At 37.1% G+C, this 20081-nt stretch overlaps 1 protein-coding gene across 2 annotated transcripts in view; it reads right to left on the reverse strand.

Annotated features, from left to right (window-relative positions):
- The window catches only part of SKIC3 (SKI3 subunit of superkiller complex), a 99124-nt gene that overhangs the window by 14080 nt on the left and 64963 nt on the right, over positions 1–20081 (reverse strand). For both annotated transcript variants that reach the window (XM_066381857.1, XM_066381856.1), the window contains 8 exons: positions 18675–18799; positions 17740–17863; positions 14229–14450; positions 13467–13539; positions 10464–10517; positions 10181–10292; positions 5734–5862; positions 1166–1287 (listed from right to left, as the gene is read on the reverse strand). In XM_066381857.1, coding sequence (XP_066237954.1) covers positions 1166–1287; positions 5734–5862; positions 10181–10292; positions 10464–10517; positions 13467–13539; positions 14229–14450; positions 17740–17863; positions 18675–18799 — 961 coding nt within the window. The remainder of the gene's footprint in view (positions 1–1165; positions 1288–5733; positions 5863–10180; positions 10293–10463; positions 10518–13466; positions 13540–14228; positions 14451–17739; positions 17864–18674; positions 18800–20081) is intronic.

Below are 20081 nucleotides of genomic sequence, written 5' to 3' on the forward strand. Positions count from 1 at the left end.
AAATGACCCACTGACCCATTTTTCCAAGCTATTTACACCCTTGTATATATGTATATATTATGGCCTTTATATACATATGGAAGAAGTTGAAGAAAGTTCTCTATACAAGTACTTCCACTATTGTTTTAAATATTTCTTCCTTTATTGCTTTGTCTCTCAGTAACATGTTTCTATTTTTTACTAATTAGGTTAGTCTTGAATGTATTTATTTCTAAAATGTACTTGATTGCTTTTTTCTAAGTAAGAGATTGAAACAATAAAATGACAAGAAAAGGCTCATAAAAGCATCTCTTATTCTGTCAGACATAGCAGTCAACTGTCAATTTATGAATACTCTACTCTCACTATGAAATACTATCCTGTCCTGAACTCAGATAGCATTTCTTAAATAAAAGAGAAAATTTATCACTCTGTTTTTCAGAGAATTCAAGAGCTGAAGAGATCTGCAAAGACCCATTTCTATTTCTCTGCAAAATTTATACTGCTCTTTTAAAACAATTTCTAGGAAGATAACATAACCTCCTTGGTAAACATTTATGAAAAAGATGTTTTCAGGAAAAGTGATGCTTAAAATTCTCCTAACCCATTACATTATATCTAAGTAGGTTTATAAAACTGATTTAATCATTCAATCCATATTTACTTAGTGAGCCCTTACACTATGTGCTAGGTAAGGTGTTAAGAATTTACTCACGGAGCCTATAATTCAGGTATATAAAAACTATACTCTGAAAGGAATAACCGGAAATCAAAGAAAAATACTACCTCCCTAATGGTGCCCCCCCCAATCTATTATACTAAGAGCTTGGATCCTAGAGTCAAACAAATGTGAGTTCACATGGCAACTCTATCCATTTGTAGCTGCAGACTTCTGTGCAAATTACCCTCCCTAAGCCATAGCTTTCCCATTTGTGAAAATGGGGATAATTATAAGTATCTTTGTCATATAGACTATTGTGATATTCAAATGAAAACTGCTAAATGCTAGGACTGACTGGCTTGGGGTAAGTATTCAATAAATGTTGGGTGTAATTATCATCATTGCCACCACCACCACCACCACCACCACCACATGCTGTTTAAATAACATGCATTCTATTTTTGAAGTTATTTTCCAAATAGAATAAGAATCCATAAATCTCAATGGTCAATTCCATAACAATACCTTCGTGCAAAGGGCTTCGGCTTCACATATTCTCCCTGTGTCTACTAGAGCAGTGACGGCTTGGGAGAGACACCACTTTTCAAGAGAGTCATTGTAATTTTCAAAAAATTCTTTGTCTTTAACTACAAACAAAAAATGTCAATGTTAACTTTTTCTGCAATTTATAATATATTCTCAGAGGAGTAACTGCTAATAAGTATCACAATAAGACTTATACATATGTATACAATTTTTATAACTTACGTAAACCACTGGAATACCACAGGCTATGCTATCATGAGACAAGTTTCTGAAAAGTTTCATGGTAGGAATATTTGTAATTAAACAAATTATATACCTGTGGCATAAGAAAAATCTCTATATCTGTAGTGAAATTAAAAATAATTCATTGAAAAAAAATAAAGACTTATTGCAATATAATTGACATACAATGAGCTGCACACATGCACATATTCAAACGGTACGTTTGGAGATAAGCTTTGATTTACAGGTAAGTACATATCTGTAAATCATCACCACATCAAGACAATGAACATATTCATTATCAAGTCTCCTCCTGGCCCTTGGTAATCACTTTTGTCCCTAACACACACCCCTTCCTCTCCTGTGTCCCCAAGCTACCACTTATCATTTTCAGTCAAAATAGATCAGTTTGCATTTTCTAAAATTTCTTGAACAATGAAATCATAAATTCTTTGATGTTTTTCACAATTATTAGCATGGTAAATGGCATTAATTTTCAAATGTCAAAGCAACTTTGTATTCCTAGGATAAACTGCACTTGATCATAATATATTCTCTTTTTTATCTGCTGTTCAATTTCAGTTGTTAAAGTTATATTAATGATTTTTTGCAGCTATGTTCAGGAGTACTGTCCTTCTGTAGTTTTCTTATATGTCTTTGTTTGGTATCAGGGTAATTCTCGTCTCAGAAGAAGTCAGAAGTGTTACAAGTTCTTTGATTTTCTGGAAGGGTTTGTATAGAACTGGTATTATTTTTTCATTTGGTAGAATTCATTAGTGAAGTCATCTAGTCCTGGAGTTTTCTTTGTGGGTTTTTAACTATAAATTCAGTGTCCTTAACAAATACTAAGCTTATCTCTTTTTCAGGAAGCTTTGTGTCTTTCAGGGAATTTGTCCATTTCATCTAAGTTGTCAAATTTAATGGCATAAAATTGTCCGTAAGCCTTTTAAAGGCTACAGTAATGTACCCTTTCATTCCTGACAGACACTGGTACTTCCCCCCCCCCCCCATGTCAGACTAGAAGTTTATTTTGTTTTCTATTTCATTATTCTCTACTTTTCATTATTTCCTTTTGTCTTAATTTGGAGTTAATTTCCTCTTCCTTTTTCTAGTTTCTTAAGGTAAATGAAAGATGACTAATTAGAGGCCTTTCTTATTTTTCCAATGTAGACATTTAATGTTATAAACTTCCCTAAAAGTAGTGCTTTAGTGGCACTGTAGAATTTTGATATGTTGTTCTTTATATTTTCATTCAATTTGAAATATTTTCTAATTTTCCTTCTGATTTATTCTTTGACCTGGATTATTTAGAAGTATGTTAGTTTCCAACTACTGAGAACTTTCCAGATAGTTTCCTGTTACTGATGTCTGATTTCATTCCCTTGTATTAAGATAACACACTTTGTGTGATGTGAATCCTTTTCAATTTATTTAGACCTGGTTTATGGCCCATAATATGACATATTTGGGTGAATGTTCTATGTGCACTTGATAACAATATGCATTTTACTGTGGTCAGAAGTGTTCTACAAATGCCCATTAGGTCAAATTAGTTGACAGTATTGTTCAAGTCTTTATTATCTCTTTACTGATTTTTCTGTCCAATTATCCTATCAATTCAAAAGAAGAGTGTTGAAACCTCTAACTGTAATTGTGGATTTATCTACCTCTCCTTTCAGTTCTATCTATAAATTTCTGCTCTAGGCAATTTTTTCAAAACTTTTCAATTTTTTCTATTATTTTACTGTGAAATACCATGCATATTTTAAAATCTGTTAAAGCTGTTAACCAGTGCCTAAATGTTATTACAAGCATACCTCAGAGATATTGTGAATTTAGTTACAAACCACTGCAATAAAGTGAGTCTCATGAAATTTTCTGGTTTCCCAGTGAATGTAAACGTTATACTTATACCATACTCTAGTCCAGGGGTCCCCAAACTACGGCCCGCGGGCCACATGCGGCCCCGAGGCCATTTATCCGGCCCCCGCCGCACTTCTGGAAGGGCACCTCTTTCATTGGTGGTGAGAGGAGCATAGTTCCCATTAAAATATTGGTCAGTTTGTTGATTTAAATTTACTTGTTCTTTATTTTAAATATTGTATTTGTTCCTGTTTTGTTTTTTTACTTTAAAATAAGATATGTGCAGTGTGCACAGGAATTTGTTCATAGTTTTTTTTATAGTCCAGCCCTCCAACGGTCTGAGGGACAGTGAAATGGCCCCCTGTGTAAAAAGTTTGGGGAACCCTGCTCTAGTCTATTAAGCGTGCAATAGATTATGTCTAAAAAAAAAAAGTATATGCCTAAATTTAAAAATACTTTATTGCTAAAACTTCTAATCAGCTTCTGAGCCTTCAATGAGTCATAAGCTTTTTACTGTGGGAGAGTCCTGCCCCGATATTGATCACTACTGACTGATCAGGATGGTGGTTGCTAAAGTTTAGGGTGGCTGTGGCAATTTCTAATCAAGTTTGTTGCATCAATTGACCTTTCCTTTCACTTGAACACTTAAGAGGCCATTGTAGGATTATTAATAGCCTAATTTCAATATTGGTGCATCTCAAGAAATAAGGAGGCCCAAGGAGAGAAAGATGGGAAAACGGAGGGTCGATGGAGCAGTTAGAACACACACAACATTTATTAACTTTTCTATCTTATATAGCATGGGGGTGATTCCCCAAAACAATTACAATAGTAATATCAAAGATCATTGATTACAGATCACCATAAAATACAGTAATTAAAAAGTTTGAAATAGTGCAAGAATTTACCAAAGGTGACAGAGAAATGAAGTGAGCAAATGCTGTTGGAAAAATGGTGCAGATTTGCTTGCTCAACAGAGGATTGCCTCAAATCTTCAATTTGTAAAGAACACAGTGTTTGCCAAGTGATATAACGCAAAGTGCAATAAACAAGGCAGGCTCATTTTGTCAGGTCCTGTTGCTAAGTTGATTCCATTGTGAAATGACCCTCCTTATCACTGCAATATTTTCTGATCTGATTCTCATTTGTCTGAAATCAATATGGCCACCATAGCTTTCTTTTGATTAGTGTTGGCATGATGTATGCATCTTTTTCCATCCTTTAACTTTTTAGGCTCTTTTTATCTTTATATTTAAATACAAATTTATATGTTGTCAGTATGTTTCTTTTTGGCAGTAGTTGGCTTTTGTTTTTTTATCCAATATGACAATCTCTGCCTTTTAACTCAAGTATTTGGACCATTTATTTTAATTTGATAGTTACTATGGCTGGGTTTAAGTCTAATGTGTTATTACTGATTTGTATTTCCATATCTAGTCTTTGTTCCCTTGTCCTCTTCTTTTGGATGACTTTTCACGATTCCAGTTTACTTACTTTGTGGCTTATTACCTATAACTCTATTTTATTAGTGTCTATTTTAAGGTTTAGAGTATTCATCTTTAACCTGTCACAGTCTACCTTTTTTTTTTCTTTCTTTCTTTTTTGGTATTTTTTTTTCTTTTTTCTGAAGCTGGAAACGGGGAGAGACAGTCAGACAAACTCCCGCATGCGCCCGACCGGGATCCACCCGGCACGCCCACCAGGGGTGACGCTCTGCCCAGCAGGGGGCGATGCTCTGCCCCTCCGGGGCATCGCTCTGCCAACCAGAGCCACTCTAGCGCCTGGGGCAGAGGCCAAGGAGTCATCCCCAGCGCCCGGGCCATCTTTGCTCCAATGGAGCCTTGGCTGCGGGAGGGGAAGAGAGAGATAGAGAGGAAGGAGGGGGTGGGAGTGGAGAAGCAAATGAGCACTTCTCCTATGTGCCCTGGCCGGGAATCAAACCCGGGTCCCCCACACGCCAGGCCGACGCTCTACCGCTGAGCCAACCGGCCAGGGCTGTCACAGTCTACCTTTAACTAACATTATATCATTTACTGTACAAAATTTTTAAAAGAAAATACTTCTATATCCCTTCCTGCCCTTTGTGCTATTGTCATACATGCTTTAAAAAGCCCATTACATTCTAGAGATTTTTATCATATATCATTTGTGGACTTGTTTCTACCAATGCATTTTTCTCTTCTTTGTATACCTATTAAATTTTAACTGGATACCAGACAATGTGAATTTTACCTTGCTGAATGCTATGTTTTTGTATTACTATAATGTTCTTGAGTTTTCTTCTGTAAGCAGTTCACCTTCTTAAAAATGATTTGATCTTTTCAAGGTTTGTTTTAAAGCTTTGTTAGATGAAACCATAACAGCCATTAGTGTAGAGTTAATTGTTCCCACTCCCTTTCCACAATACTCTTCTGAGTACTTTATCCTGAATTTATCATTATCAAATGTGTTTTGAAACTTACTTGAAGCAGAAACAGCAGATAACAGTGCCAAGTATAAATCCATCCTCTTTGGCTGAGTGTGGTTCACTAGAGCCAGTTTATCATCAGCATGACAGGCTGCCATCAGCCCGGCCCAGACAGCAGTATCACCTAAACATAGGAAATATAGATGGAAAGCTTGTTAATATTAACATATTGCTGAAAAACTACCAAAGATGAGTTTACAAACACACATAAAAATTATTTGTATCTAGAAAGGTTCCATTTTCTTAAAAAAAACCCTAAATTATAGTTGTTTTCAGAAGATTCATTACTATATTCATCCTCTAAGATTTGCCATTTTTATCAAACATATCTGTTGGGCAGATAAAATGTATTATGCTCACTTTGTTAAAGAGGCCGTTGCCCAGGTGGTATTAATGTGTGTTGGGGTGGGCTAAAGGCAGGCAGAATCCTTGTAGCCTGGGGCTTGGTTTTGGGATTAAGCCTTTCCTACCCTTTTTGGTGTAAGGTGGTACAATCCTATCATGCCTCAGAGAAGTGACTTTGTATTAGAGACTTCCCTATTATGTATATTGGATTAAGGGTTTGGATTTCTACACTATAAAATGGGGATGGAACGAGAGTTTGCGCGCTTGGTTCCTGAGGTTAGCATGAGAGAGCAGAGAAAGGAGAGCCAGCAGCAGAAGGAGGCCACGTGGAGTAGGCCAGGAGAAGCAGCCAAGATGGCGGAGTACTGAGTGAGATGGGGAACTGAGGAGAGGAAGGCTGGTGAGCTAGAAACCTTTGATTCTAGGAAACTCGGATAAGTCAGTGGCTTTGTGAGCACTGAGTGTGACTGGGTTTTGGAGCCCAGTGTGTATTTTTACTTGCCCGCCGGGTGCAAGCTAGATTAAAGGCTATGGCCCACCAGTTTTTGGCTCCGCTGTTTCTTTGCCAACTGTCCGAATCCAATGCGAACCTGCATGGGCCAGAAGGCTGCTGTGATGGTGGCCCTGGCCCTGATTACTGGCTTTACAATATCATAGCATGAGAAATATCCTATAAGCTTTTCTTCCATAGCTGGTTAGTTCAGTTGCCTAGACTACTATGCTACCGTGGAAAGGACAATTACATTCACTTCCACTGGACACCAAGGACAAGTCTCAACAGGCACTCTTATTCATCAATCAGTCCCTGTTTTAAGTGCTCAGTCATAGGAAAAGTAAGATAACAAAATTTCTTTTAGTTTTATATCTTTTTTCTTTTTTTATTTATTTATTCATTTTAGAGAGGAGAGGGAGAGACAGAGAGAGAGAGGAGAGATAGAGAGAAGGGGGGAGGAGCTGGAAGCATCAACTCCCATATGTACCTTGACCAGGCAAGCCCAGGGTTTCGAACCGGCAACCTCAGCATTTCTAGGTCAACGCTTTATCCACTGCGCCACCACAGGTCAGGCCTATATCTTTTCTTATCTCACTGCCCCATCCAGTATATACTTATCAAATGTCTGAAATTTGTATCTATTTCATTTATAGATTATTAGTATTACTAATTGTATAAAAGTCATTAGAAATCCCATACAGCCTGACCAGGTAGTGGTGCGGTGGATGGAGCATCGGACTGGGATGTGGAAGACCCAGGTGCGAGACCCCAAGGTCGCCAGCTTGAGTGCGGGCTCATCTGGTTTGAGCAAAAGCTCACCAGCTTAGACCCAAGGTCGCTGGCTCGAGCAAAGGGTTACTCGGTCTGCTGAAGGTCTGCGGTCAGGGCACATATGAGAGAGCAATCAATGAACAACTAGGGTGTCGCAACACGCAATGAAAAACTAATGATTGATGCTTCTCATCTCTCTGTTCCTGTCTGTCTGTTCCTGTCTATCGCTCTCTCTGACCGACTTTCTGTCTCTGTTTAAAAAAAAAAAAAAAAGAAAAAGAAACTAAGTTAAAGTATTGAAAAAAAATCCCATACAGATCAAAAAAGTTAACAAAAAAATAATATATGTCCATATTACAAAATAATTTCTGCTCCAGATAATGACTACCTTATTTTAAATAAGACACATTAAATTCCAGAATAAGGAAATGGGGCCCATGCCCTAGAATTTATGATGAGATCTGACTACTTTATAATAAAAGGCATGTGACTAAGGATTAGCTCTGGGTTTTAGGATTAACAAGGACACTAATTAACTATGAGTCAGCTTTCTTTGGGATTTGTTTTCCTACAAAACAACTAGATGATAGCTCATATGCTATCAGGCCTAAAGCACTATAATCCCAACTGAAATGGCCTCACTTTCTGAACACTGATTTACCCCTATGATTAACTGAACAACCTCTTTAGGAATTTAGGGTATTTTATTGTTTAGATTTTGGTAGGAGAAATGGACATTAGTGGCCAGATCTTTCTCCTGTCAAAATTCATAAACATTGCTATTTTAATTAACTTTTTTATAATCAGCAATTTAAATTCCCTAGGAAACAAAGTATTAATATAAATATATATACACATATATATTTTTTAAAAACTGTAAATCTAAAACATTTTAAATATAACTTGTTAAAAATACCTCTTAATATCACAGAAACAGTAATCTAGCAGAAACTGGATTTCCATCCACTTAATTCTAAATTCTTGGGATTATATTTATATTTCTAAAAAGATCCTTTGGAGTACCATCTATCAAAACTGTACTTTGTTCACCTAAAGATCTGCAAGGACTAGGTGTACAGCTACTACACATAACTACAATTAAATTAGCTTTCACTGGACTCTAAGAAAAAGTCTCAAACAGGTACTCATCCTCACACTCAGCCTCTGTTCTGTGTATCTTATATGATGACTCTGCTTCTCTGAGTATTTCTCCAAATAATACAGGAATATCAGAAAACATCATTAGAGGGACCTTTGTTGGCCAATCTTACTTTCTAAAGTTTATGCCACTTAATACAGTGTGTCTGTAAAGTCATGGTGCACTTTTGACCGGTCACAGGAAAGCAACAAAAGACGATAGAAATGTGAAAATCTGCACCAAATAAAAGGAAAACTCTCCCAGTTTCATACCTATTCAGTGCAGTTAGATGTGGGCTCACACACAGATTTTTTAGGGCTCCTTAGATAGCTATCCCGTATAGCCTCCACAGACTCGTCACTGACTGATGGCCTACCAGAACGGGGTTTCTCCACCAAACTGCCGGTTTCCTTCAACTACTTATCCCACCAAGTAATGTTATTCCTATGTGGTGGCGCTTTGTTATAAACGCGCCAATATTCACGTTGTACTTTGGTCACGAATTCGAATTTAGCGAGCCAAAGAACACACTGAACTTTCCTCTGTACCATCCACATCTTGACTGGCATGGCTGTGGGCTGCTCTGTTGTATACACGGTGTTACGTCACCATCTGTACATGCGCACATGCTGCCACATCATCCTACAGAAACTGGGAGGGTTTTCCTTTTATTTGGTGCAGATTTCACATTTCTATCATCTTTTGTTGCTTTCCTGTGACCAGTCAAAAGTGCACCATGACTTTATGGACACACTGTAACATCAAAGGCTAACATCTTCTATAACTGTGAATCCACAGTAAGAATTCTTGAGAGTAATTCTATCTGACACTTGGTGTAAATACCTCCAAAAATCAGAAACACACCCAATACATAACATGAATAAACTCAAATGTTTGAGGTCTCTTTTTGTTCTGATTATTTTGAAAATAAAAAAAATAATTACAGGGTTTTAGTCTATTTGTTTTATTAAAAAAATCTCTAAAATGTTAGATATTTTGCAGTTTAGTTGGGATCTTTAAAATTTATTGTGAAGATAACATTGGACCTGTTCTTTGTATCATTTGTTTCCTAACAGTCCCTGGCCAAAAGCAATAGCATTCTGATCTAACAATTGCCTTAAGCACTCTGAAGAAATATATTGTTTAATGCTGCACTTCACATTAAAAATAATATTATGTAAAAATACATGTCGTAACCTACACTGCTGGACGTCCTAGTCCTTCTGTAACAGTGGAAGCATGCTGGTACAGCCCATCAGCGGCTCTGGTGAGGAACGGAACGCACATGGCCCCGCTGATTAGAACTAAGAACTAGCTCAGGTAGGGCCAGCACTTTGGCACTTTTAACCACAGAAAACATATTTACAATCTTCACGGAGCTAACTACACATAAAAATAACTAAATATGTTTATTAAATAATTTAGTAGTTATAGGTAAATGTAATTAAAGCCTCATGGAAAATGAAAATAAAACTACCTCTTGATGATATTCCTTTAAGCCTGCATCAATCATTGATTATCTCTTCATTATCACTAGCCAATCAAAAGTAGATAATCAAATATTTATATGAAAAATCTTCAAATATTTTAAAACTCCCTTAACTTATTTCATAAAAATATAAACTTTGCTCCTATAAATCACCAATGAAAGATGAATAAAATTCTAATTAATGAAGTAGATTATATTATATTCACCTGGAGAAAGAAGAGCTGCTTTCTGAATGGTCTTTAGTGCAATATTTTTTTCATCCTCTGCTGAACTGCTTCCAATGGCCAATTGATTTATTGCAGTGTATAGTAATGCCTTCTACATAGGAGAAAAGAAAGGTGTTAACCAATTCTCTTTAGAGCTCCCTGACTTTCAAAGTGACTAAAAGAACAACTATTGGATATAATGTGACCCCCTAAGGCTAGGAAGAACAATTATTCTTTTTATTATTTAATAAGCAGAACATTTCCATCACAGGGGTAAACTAACCTTGCTGTGATTTGAGTCCAGAATATGAGCCACAGTTCCTGCTACAGCACCTCCCTATAAGAGAAAAGAACTGATCATGTCAATAATGCACAGACTTTGATGAAGAGTCTAATGAGAACTAATAAAATCTCCATTAAGTCAATTAAAAAGTTCGGTTTTATCACATTAAGTATCGACTTATTATTATTGCTTTAAAAGACCAGCTTAATATTTTTATAAAAGAAAATACTTTTTTCACTATAATCACTTCAACTCTGCTCATTAAAAGACTAAGTTATATGATTTTACAGTGGTACCAAACAAATGTACACACTTTCTAACAATATAAAAAATGGTGAGGAAAGAAAGACTGAAAAAGAGAGTAACTGCAAGAGACCACAGAACCTATATGAGATAAACACGGCTTCTTCACAAATCTATAGTATTTAAAAATTTTTCACAATCCCTAGGAAAATAAAGTTCTGAGGACCACTAAGCTCATCATTGCTTCAATAATCAACTCAATACTAAAATGAGAAAAACATATGCATATAATTTTCATTACGAAAATTTGAAATTTTTCATTTTTTAAAATTCAATTAGGTGTTTTACCTGGGAAAGAAATAAAAATGATTTCATTGTAAATCAGAAGTATTCCGTAGTCTTCATTTTATATCAGAAGTGTGTTTCGGAAATGTTTTCAAATATTTAGCATGTAAAGAATGCTAAATTTCTTTTTAAAGTTTATATAAAACACACAAAAGATAGATTAAAAAGAAGAAAGACAACACAGCAGAGCAGAAAAAGGATTTAGGAATTAGATCTGGGGTCACCATACTAACTGATCTTGCACAAGTTATTTAATCTCTATGTCTCAAGTTCCTTCCTCTATACCATGAACAGTAATTACACGTACTTCATATGGTTGTTGGGATTAAATGAGAAAATGTATAAAAATGCCTACCACAGTAGCTGGAACATAGTAAGTACTTCATTTCAATGTCTAATGATGATGGTTTTATAGGTTCTTTGAACCAACCTATTCACTGAAAATAAAAAAGTAGGATAATACTTTGCTACTCAAAGTGTGGTCTGCATACCAGCAGTACTGACATTTCCTAAGAGGTTGTTAGAAATGCAGAATATCAGACTCTACCGCATGCCTAGTGAATTATAATCTGCATTTTAACAAGATCATCAGGTGATTTCGTTTGCACATTAAAATTTGAGAAGCACTGGTATAAGATATAAAAAATATGTAGCCTGACCAGGCGGTGGCGCAGTGGATAGAGCGTGGGACTAGGATGCGGAGGACCCACATTTGAGACCCCGAGGTTGCCAGCTTGAGTGCGGGCACATCTGGTTTGAGCAAAAGCTCACCAGCTTGGACCCGAGGTTGCTGGCTTGAGCAAGGGGTTACTCAGTCTGCTGTAGCCCCACGGTCAAGGCATATATGAGAAAGCCATCAATGAACAACTAAGGTGTCGCAACGAAAAACCAATGATTGATGATGCTTCTTATCTCACTCCGTTCCTGTCTGTCCCTATGTATCCCACTCTCTGACTCTCTGTCTCTGTAAAAAAAAAAAAAAATGTATTCTTAAAAGTATTAAACAACAAGTTATTAAGGACTTACCAAGTCAAGACTAAAAGGGAAAACTAGACTCCAGAGAGGTGAGCAGGGAAACCATTTTGCCACTTGTAGACCCTAACAAATCTGAATTATTCTAAAGGACTCGTGGGCTAGTGGGACAGAGACCAGACCCAGGGCTCAAATAAAAAGGGGAAGTATATAGGAAACCTATATCAAAATGAGCTGAGACCCCAAAAGGCTATACCCACAGATTAAAGGTGAATCAGAAGTAAACCAGGTTTCAAACAACCTTGAAACCCAGGGACATAGTAGTCTGTTTGGTCCATAAACCTCAAGCTCTAACCTTGTTTAAGGTGGTTCCAGACTGGTGGAGCTCCCAAGCAACTGGCAGAAATAAGCACAGTTTCTGTCTATAGAAAGGTACCTATTCCTAGGCCAAAAATTATTTCCACAAATACTTTTCAAATATGCACAATCAGGTAAACAAAGGAACAAAGACACCATGGGTGAAAACCAACAGAAATAACAAAGGAAAACAGGCCCACAAGACTTCAAATATTGGAATTTTTTGATGTACTAAGTGTTTAAAACACATTACCTACTATAGTTAGGTTTACCAACTAGTTGAGTCAACAATGAAAGCTCATATTAACCATAGACGTTAACAAAATACTTGGCTCAAGCCCAAAGGTTGCTGGCTTGAAGCCCAAGGTCACGGGCTTGAGACCAAGGTCGCTCGCTTGAGCAAGGGGTCGCTTGCTCTGCTGGAGCCCCCACGGTCAAGACACATATGAGAAAGCAATCAATGAACAACTAAGGTGCCACAATGAAGAATTGATGCTTCTCATCTCTCTCCCTTCCTGTCTGTCCCTATCTGTCCCTCTCTCTCTGTGTCAAAAAAAAAAAAAAAAAAGGTTAACAAGATACTTTACAGACTCCTGAAAATATTGTGTCTGGCTTTTACGCACTAAAATACAGTATTTAATCCCCTGTATAGAATATTAGTGACTCTATGTTTAGATTGACATTTTTAAATGATAGCAGTAGGTTCTAGTTTTTATTTTTTTTTATCTTTAAAGAGCTTTTAAATAAGATTATCTTTTGGGATCAAAAACACAATAGCTAATGCTTATTAAATGGCAACATTTCAAGTATAACCTTATCACGTAGCTATTAACATAATCTGTATGCGTTCAAAAGAGTCCACCTAAGTCTATGCGTTGTCCACAATACCTAAAGCAGTACAAGAGTACACGAAGAAACTCAATGGACCACTGACTGAATAACCAATGGAAAATTGGGTTAACAGCAGAACTCCTTGCTATATTAGTGAATATTTTTCAGGATGATAATGCTAATACATTAAAATTATATTATTTACCACATCACAAGTTATTTAATCTTCGTGCCAGAGTTGAGCACATTCCTCACCTTTGCATTTTGTTGTGTGTACTGAGCAACCACTCGGGACAACAGAGACCAGAGAGCAGGGTCCGCTGGGTTACTACAGAGATCACCAAAAGCAGGGCTTAGTGATGGGAGTTAACCACAGAAAGTACAAGCAGCCAGCATTTCATTTAGTACCTAAGTTTATCCTTTAGACATCTAAAACAAGTTCATATAATTGTCCATATGTGGTTGAAAGTGTCTTAAATTTTAGAAAACATTATTTTATATTTCTTTTATACACCAACAGTCCTTGTGAAAATAAAGGAAAAAATCAGCAATGTGATGATTACAAATTGTGAGATCTAATTAAAAAATGTTAAGGAAATATAATATGTTGTGGTCAAAGAATACACAAGAGGTGAGAACTATGGAAGGAAAGCAGTACTGATGTAACACCTTATTGCTGAAAATAAACCCTGTTGCTAGTGCTATCAGTTTGCTATTGCCCAAACTTTGAATACATTAGTGAATGCCTATCAGATAACAAACTGACATCATAAACTTGAGAATTAGTAAGGGCTTTCATACTAAAAGTTTGGAAGGACAAAATTTCTGCTATCTCTTTATTAAATTAAAAAAAATCTTCACAGATGAAATAATATGTACAGTTAACTGACTATATGGACAATTTCATAAAACCACATTTTGGTTTCCAAATGTATATGCTTACAACCTTATTTTTTATTTTTAATAAGGTCCAAACATCAAAGACCATGTCATCAAGTTCACAAGTGCAGAACTTACCTGTGAACAGCCTTAGACACTTGTCTCTGCACCGCGACTTTGCGGCCTTGCAGTGCGTAAACTGCTGAAGTAAGAAGGCATCTCTGATAATCACTGTCTTTCTGTTTGATGTGTTTCAGTAACTCGTTCACTGCAGCTTTTGACAGTGTAGCATCCTGCATTGCCAACCCTAGAGCACACAGGGCTTGAAGGCTCTCTGTGGTTGGCTCCTTTAAGATAGAGCTGTAAATATATTTTCAAATTGCTGATTAACAAGAATACAGTAGCCTGTAACTATTAAAACATAGTTAACATTTAGTAAAAAAAAAAAAGCAATTTACTTAAAGATTCACCTAACTAAGCCCAGCTTTAAGATAAAGATAAGAACGAAGTACTTGGCTTCTTGGGACAGCAATTTCCCTATCTGAAGCATTTTTTTTTTTTTTTTTTTTGTATTTTTCTGAAGCTGGAAACGGGGAGAGATAGTCAGACAGACTCCCGCATGCGCCGGACCGGGATTCACCCAGCACGCCCACTAGGGGCAACGCTCTGCCCACCAGGGGGCGATGCTCTGCCCCTCCGGGGCGTCGCTCTGCCGTGACCAGAGCCACTCTAGCGCCTGGGGCAGAGGCCAAGGAGCCATCCCCAGCGCCCGGGCCATCCTTGCTCCAATGGAGCCTTGGCTGCGGGAGGGGAAGAGAGAGACAGAGAGGAAGGAGGGGGGGGAATGGAGAAGCAAATGGGCGCTTCTCCTATGTGCCCTGGCCGGGAATCGAACCCGGGTCCCCCGCACGCCAGGCCGATGCTCCACCGCTGAGCCAACCGGCCAGGGCCTGAAGCATTTAAAAGTATCAAAAGCCCTAGCTGGGTAGCTCAGTTGGTTAGAGCATCGCATCATATATGCCAGGCTGCAGGTTTGATCCCGGTCAGGGCATATATAAGAATCAATCAATGAATGCATTAATAAAAGTATCAATGGCCTTTCACAGAGCAGCAATAGATAAACTTCTTTTCTGGTCAGTATATCCAAGTTTTAGAAAAAACCTTTTTATTCTAATAGTAATTATGAACATTGTACCATAACAAAACAGAGAAACTTCCAAACACTTTTTAAACAGTTTATTAAAATATAACAAATATTTAAAACATTACAAAATATCACAGCTACCACTACATCTTTTACTATTTTTTTAGAAAGGGGAAACAAAATGTTTAGAATTTAATTTTGATAGTTATAAAATCATGAATTTTCATGGGCAGCGCTGGAGCAAGTTAGCAGCCTACTCTGAGCATCCACAGTAATGCTTTTTACAATAAGGGTTAAGAGATGCAGAAGTCCAAATATGGAAGGATGTCAAGCAGTCACAGTCATTTCTATCAAAACAAATAACCGCACTGTATGTTGGTACAACTGAAAAAACACATAATAAGATTTAAATCCCAATACTGACAGCAAAAAAAGAAATTCCAATTTGTTCCTTGGTTCATAAGGATGAAAACCTATCTACTCTAATACTAATATATCAAACCTACATTATTACTGGAATAACTACATCCCACTAAGCTACATGGGCTGAATACTCAGTAACTCCATGTTGTCTTGTATCATGTTCTAGTGATTTTATATGCAGTTATTTAACATAATACAATCTATTAAGTGGATAACCAGATAATTTTTCCTGTATAAATGGAAGTTATTCTCATTCTCCATAAACAAACAGCTAGGATACTGCTTAGTTTCCAATATATGAATGCCAAGCAATATTAGTAAAGAACTGGTAACTGAATTTTTCATAAATGAAGTCAAAGTAAAGAGGGCCAAGGGGCAAAGCGTTAAGTTTGAAAGATGACATGCAGAGAATCAAAAACAAAGAAACACAGCCCTGGATCCAACAACATAAAACAAGGAAGTAAAGGTTTTCCTCCTTCTAAGAGAAGAGAAAAAGGATCAGATTATATTCCATAATTTTTTCCCACTTTCATTATTGTTCGAAATGATTTCCGTTACTGTTTTAAATTGTAACACAAAATTACTCTAATTGTGTCTAATTGGGGAGTTACTTCCTCCTTGATAAATGCAGTCAATACATTAGCACCTCTGATTCTTGTCCCAAGCCATTTGCAACTTGGGTTCTTTGAACATGGTTATATATAGCCACATAAACATATTACATAAATGTATCCAAGTAAAGTGACAAGAATTATTTGTTTTTATTCCAATTGGTTTTCTTAAAACAGCAAGGAGAAAGAGAAAGAATTGCTTATTTGTTATATAAGAAAATGACTTAAATCAGGATGGGATAAAAGTATCACAATGAAGAAATAAGTATAAAGCTTACCCTATAAAAGTGATTCTCAACTAATACCAGTTAATCATCTCCCACCTTCTACCTTTGAAGAAGGGTGGGTGGGGTAATCTGGAGATGGACATAGGTCATTTTTGGTTTCACAATGATTGAGGATTATTATTAGCATTTAAGGGGAATAGGACAGAAACATAATCTTGCTGTAATTGGGATAATTCTATACCATTGTAATAATGTGTACCTATGCAAATGCTAAAAAAGCATTCATTGATAACCACTGGCCAATAGCATATATTAATCATACACTGCTTTTGAAGAAATTAAGATCAACTTTCTAAAAAATCTTTTTTCAGAAGTCAGAAAATACCAAATATATAACCACATTGAGAAATAGTTACAAGTTATACTGATTGGCAGCATTTTTTTAAAACCTCAACTTTAATTAACTTTACCATGTTAACTTGAAAAGGAAAGACGAAAACGATCTCTTTGGGAACACAAAAGGCCAAAAACCAAGCCAGTTACAACTGCTTTTATTAAAATTTTAAAATCCTACTAGATCAGGTCATTAATTACTTTTTTAAAAAATACATAAAACACACAGTGTACATGATGAGTTTGGACTGAGTGGATCCAGGACTAAGAATTAAGCCATCATCTCTAGTTCTACCTGTGACTGTCAGATCAGAATCAGGTGGGTCAATTCCTTTTGTTCACCACAGTTCCTCAAGCATTAAGACCTTCTGCTCTAGCCCTGGCCGGTTGGCTCAGCGGTAGAGCGTCGGCCTAGCGTGGCGGAGGACCCGGGTTCGATTCCGGCCAGGGCACACAGGAGAAGCGCCCATTTGCTTCTCCACCCCTCCGCCGCGCTTTCCTCTCTGTCTCTCTCTTCCCCTCCCGCAGCCAAGGCTCCATTGGAGCAAAGATGGCCCGGGCGCTGGGGATGGCTCTGTGGCCTCTGCCCCAGGCGCTAGAGTGGCTCTGGTCGCAACATGGCGACGCCCAGGATGGGCAGAGCATCGCCCCCTGGTGGGCAGAGCGTCGCCCCATGGTGGGCGTGCCGGGTGGATCCCGGTCGGGCGCATGCGGGAGTCTGTCTGACTGTCTCTCCCTGTTTCCAGCTTCAGAAAAAATGAAAAAAAAAAAAAAAAAGACCTTCTGCTCTAAATTTAAACTTAGTATTTAAGTGTTTGGTCATGGTAAGTGTTGACATCAATTATACATACCATTTAAACAGCAATGTCTTGGCTATGTCCATTTTTCCTTGTTTATATTCCGTTATTGCCAGAGCTGTCAAGATATGGGCTTTGTCTTGCTCTGACTCAACAATAGGCAAAGCTCTCTCATAGGCTGTTATATAGAGTTGGAAACAAAAAGAAAACAATATAAACGCAATCCTGATGGACACACTATATATTTTGCCTTTTCTAATTCTATTTTTCAAAAAGATCTAACTAAAAAAAAAAAAATCTTATTGTTCCTTTGCTTTCAAGCACATGGAATAAAAATTCAAAATCATCTAATTTTGTTTAGCTGTTCCAAGGTAATTCTGGGGATACCACCAAGATTATTATGTGATATTCCCTAAATTCTATTTTCAGAATCTTGAGAGCCATCTCAGTCACTATTTTTAAAACAAGTAGAGGGCAGGAGCCACTGAGATAAGCACCATAATTCCCATGTGCAGATCAGCAACTCCATCAAACAACCACAGATCCTTACAGTGAGCTGCACACACAGAGGTTGGGCCCATATGTGAAAATGCACTCAATTAGCACTTTTGCAGAAACCAAAATATAACGGTTGAAGTCCTCACTTATCAGAAAGTTATATTTAAGCACTGTGAAATAGTAAAGACCTGCTTTCAAATGCTAATTCTATGTCAACCATAAGTGATCCTGGACCTCTGTTTATTTAAATAAGGAAAGTAAAACTCAGCTCATAACACTGCTGCTATAAGGACTATTCATCATAATAATGTACTAAATGACAAAACAGATAAAAAAGTTCTTAGTATTGTTCCTAATTCCTAGTCAGATGTTAATAAACACTGTAACTCCTACATCTCAATATTACATCTTTCTTTATGTAAGGTCATCACGATCAAATTCTTCATAGCCCTGAAAAAGGTGTGTCCTTCAGCTTCAAGCAACAAACTCACCTTTGCTGCTCTCTTTATACAAACCCTTCATAAACAAAGCCAGTGCAAAACCAGTGGTGTCTTCTAACTCTTCAAGGGGTATAGACTTAAAAGCCTGGATGGCTTTATCATATTCACCAATGGAACTAAGAAGCAAAACATAATTTACTTTTAATATAAAAAATAATTTTGGCTTATATATTAAAATGTAGAGACATTATACCACATTTATTGCTATGACTTTACCTATCAGAGTTAAAACTGTAGTAGGAAAGTAGAAGGCATATCACTCATTTCAGAGAAGATGCACTAGGAAGAATTAACTTCACACATCGCTTCCTTAAATAACATGTGAAAATGACCAGTTTTGCTAATTGCAGTGTTTTATCAAACTTGAATTAAAATCCCAAATTATAAAAATAATTTAAAGTTAACTTTTATACAGAACTCTAAGTTTTAAGCTTAATACATTAATTATTACTCCCTTAGGTATGGTTCCAGCATTTTTAAAAAAATTTTTTATTTTATTTATTTAATTTTAGAGAGGAGAGAGAGAAGAAAGAGAGACAGAGAGAGAGAAGGTGGGGAGGAGCAGGAAGCATCAACTCCCATATGTGCCTTGACCAGGCAAGCCCAGGGTTTCGAACCGGCGACCTCAGCATTTCCAGATCGATGCTTTATCCACTGCGCCACCACAAGTCAGGCGGTTCTAGCATTTTTGATGAGCTTAGTAAGTCATAAAATAACCCAGTCAGACTTAAACCTAGCCCGCGTGTACACTGTTTATCTGCACGTTTTTGTTTTTGTTTTGTTTTTGGAGGGCACGCTAAAATTCCACAGACAAAGCTATGTATTATATTTTCTGTACTTAATAGGTATAAAAGTAAAAACTTATATATGATATGAAAGATAATACTTTTTAATAACAGAAAAATAACTTGTTTTGTTTATTTAAAAAGAGTGGATAAGCTCAGCTGCCATCACCTGGAATAGAAGAAACATGTATCTTTGATGTTCTTATTTAGTATTCATCACTATAATCAGAAGTTGCTTCTATTATTAATGTGTTATTAGAAATCTTTTTATAAAATCTTTTCAGCCTGACCAGTCGGTGACACAGTGGATAGAGTGTTGGCCTGGGACAGTGAGGATCCAGGTTCAAAACCCTGAGGTCACCAGCTTCAGAGCTGGCTGGCCAGCTTGAGCATGGGATCATAGACATGACTCCATGGTCAGTTGAGTTGAGCACAAAGGTCACTGGCTTGAGCAAGGGGTCACTGGCTCAGCTGGAGCCCCTCTCACACACCAGTCAGGCACATATGAGAAAGCAATCAAGCATATAAGGAGCCACAACTATTAGCTGGTGCTTCTCATCTCTCTCCCTTCCTGTCTGTCTCTCTCTCTTCCTCCCTCCCTCCTTCTCTGCCT

This window comes from Saccopteryx leptura, chromosome 4, assembly GCF_036850995.1.
Source record: "Saccopteryx leptura isolate mSacLep1 chromosome 4, mSacLep1_pri_phased_curated, whole genome shotgun sequence".
In the NCBI taxonomy this organism is placed as follows: domain Eukaryota; kingdom Metazoa; phylum Chordata; class Mammalia; order Chiroptera; family Emballonuridae; genus Saccopteryx; species Saccopteryx leptura.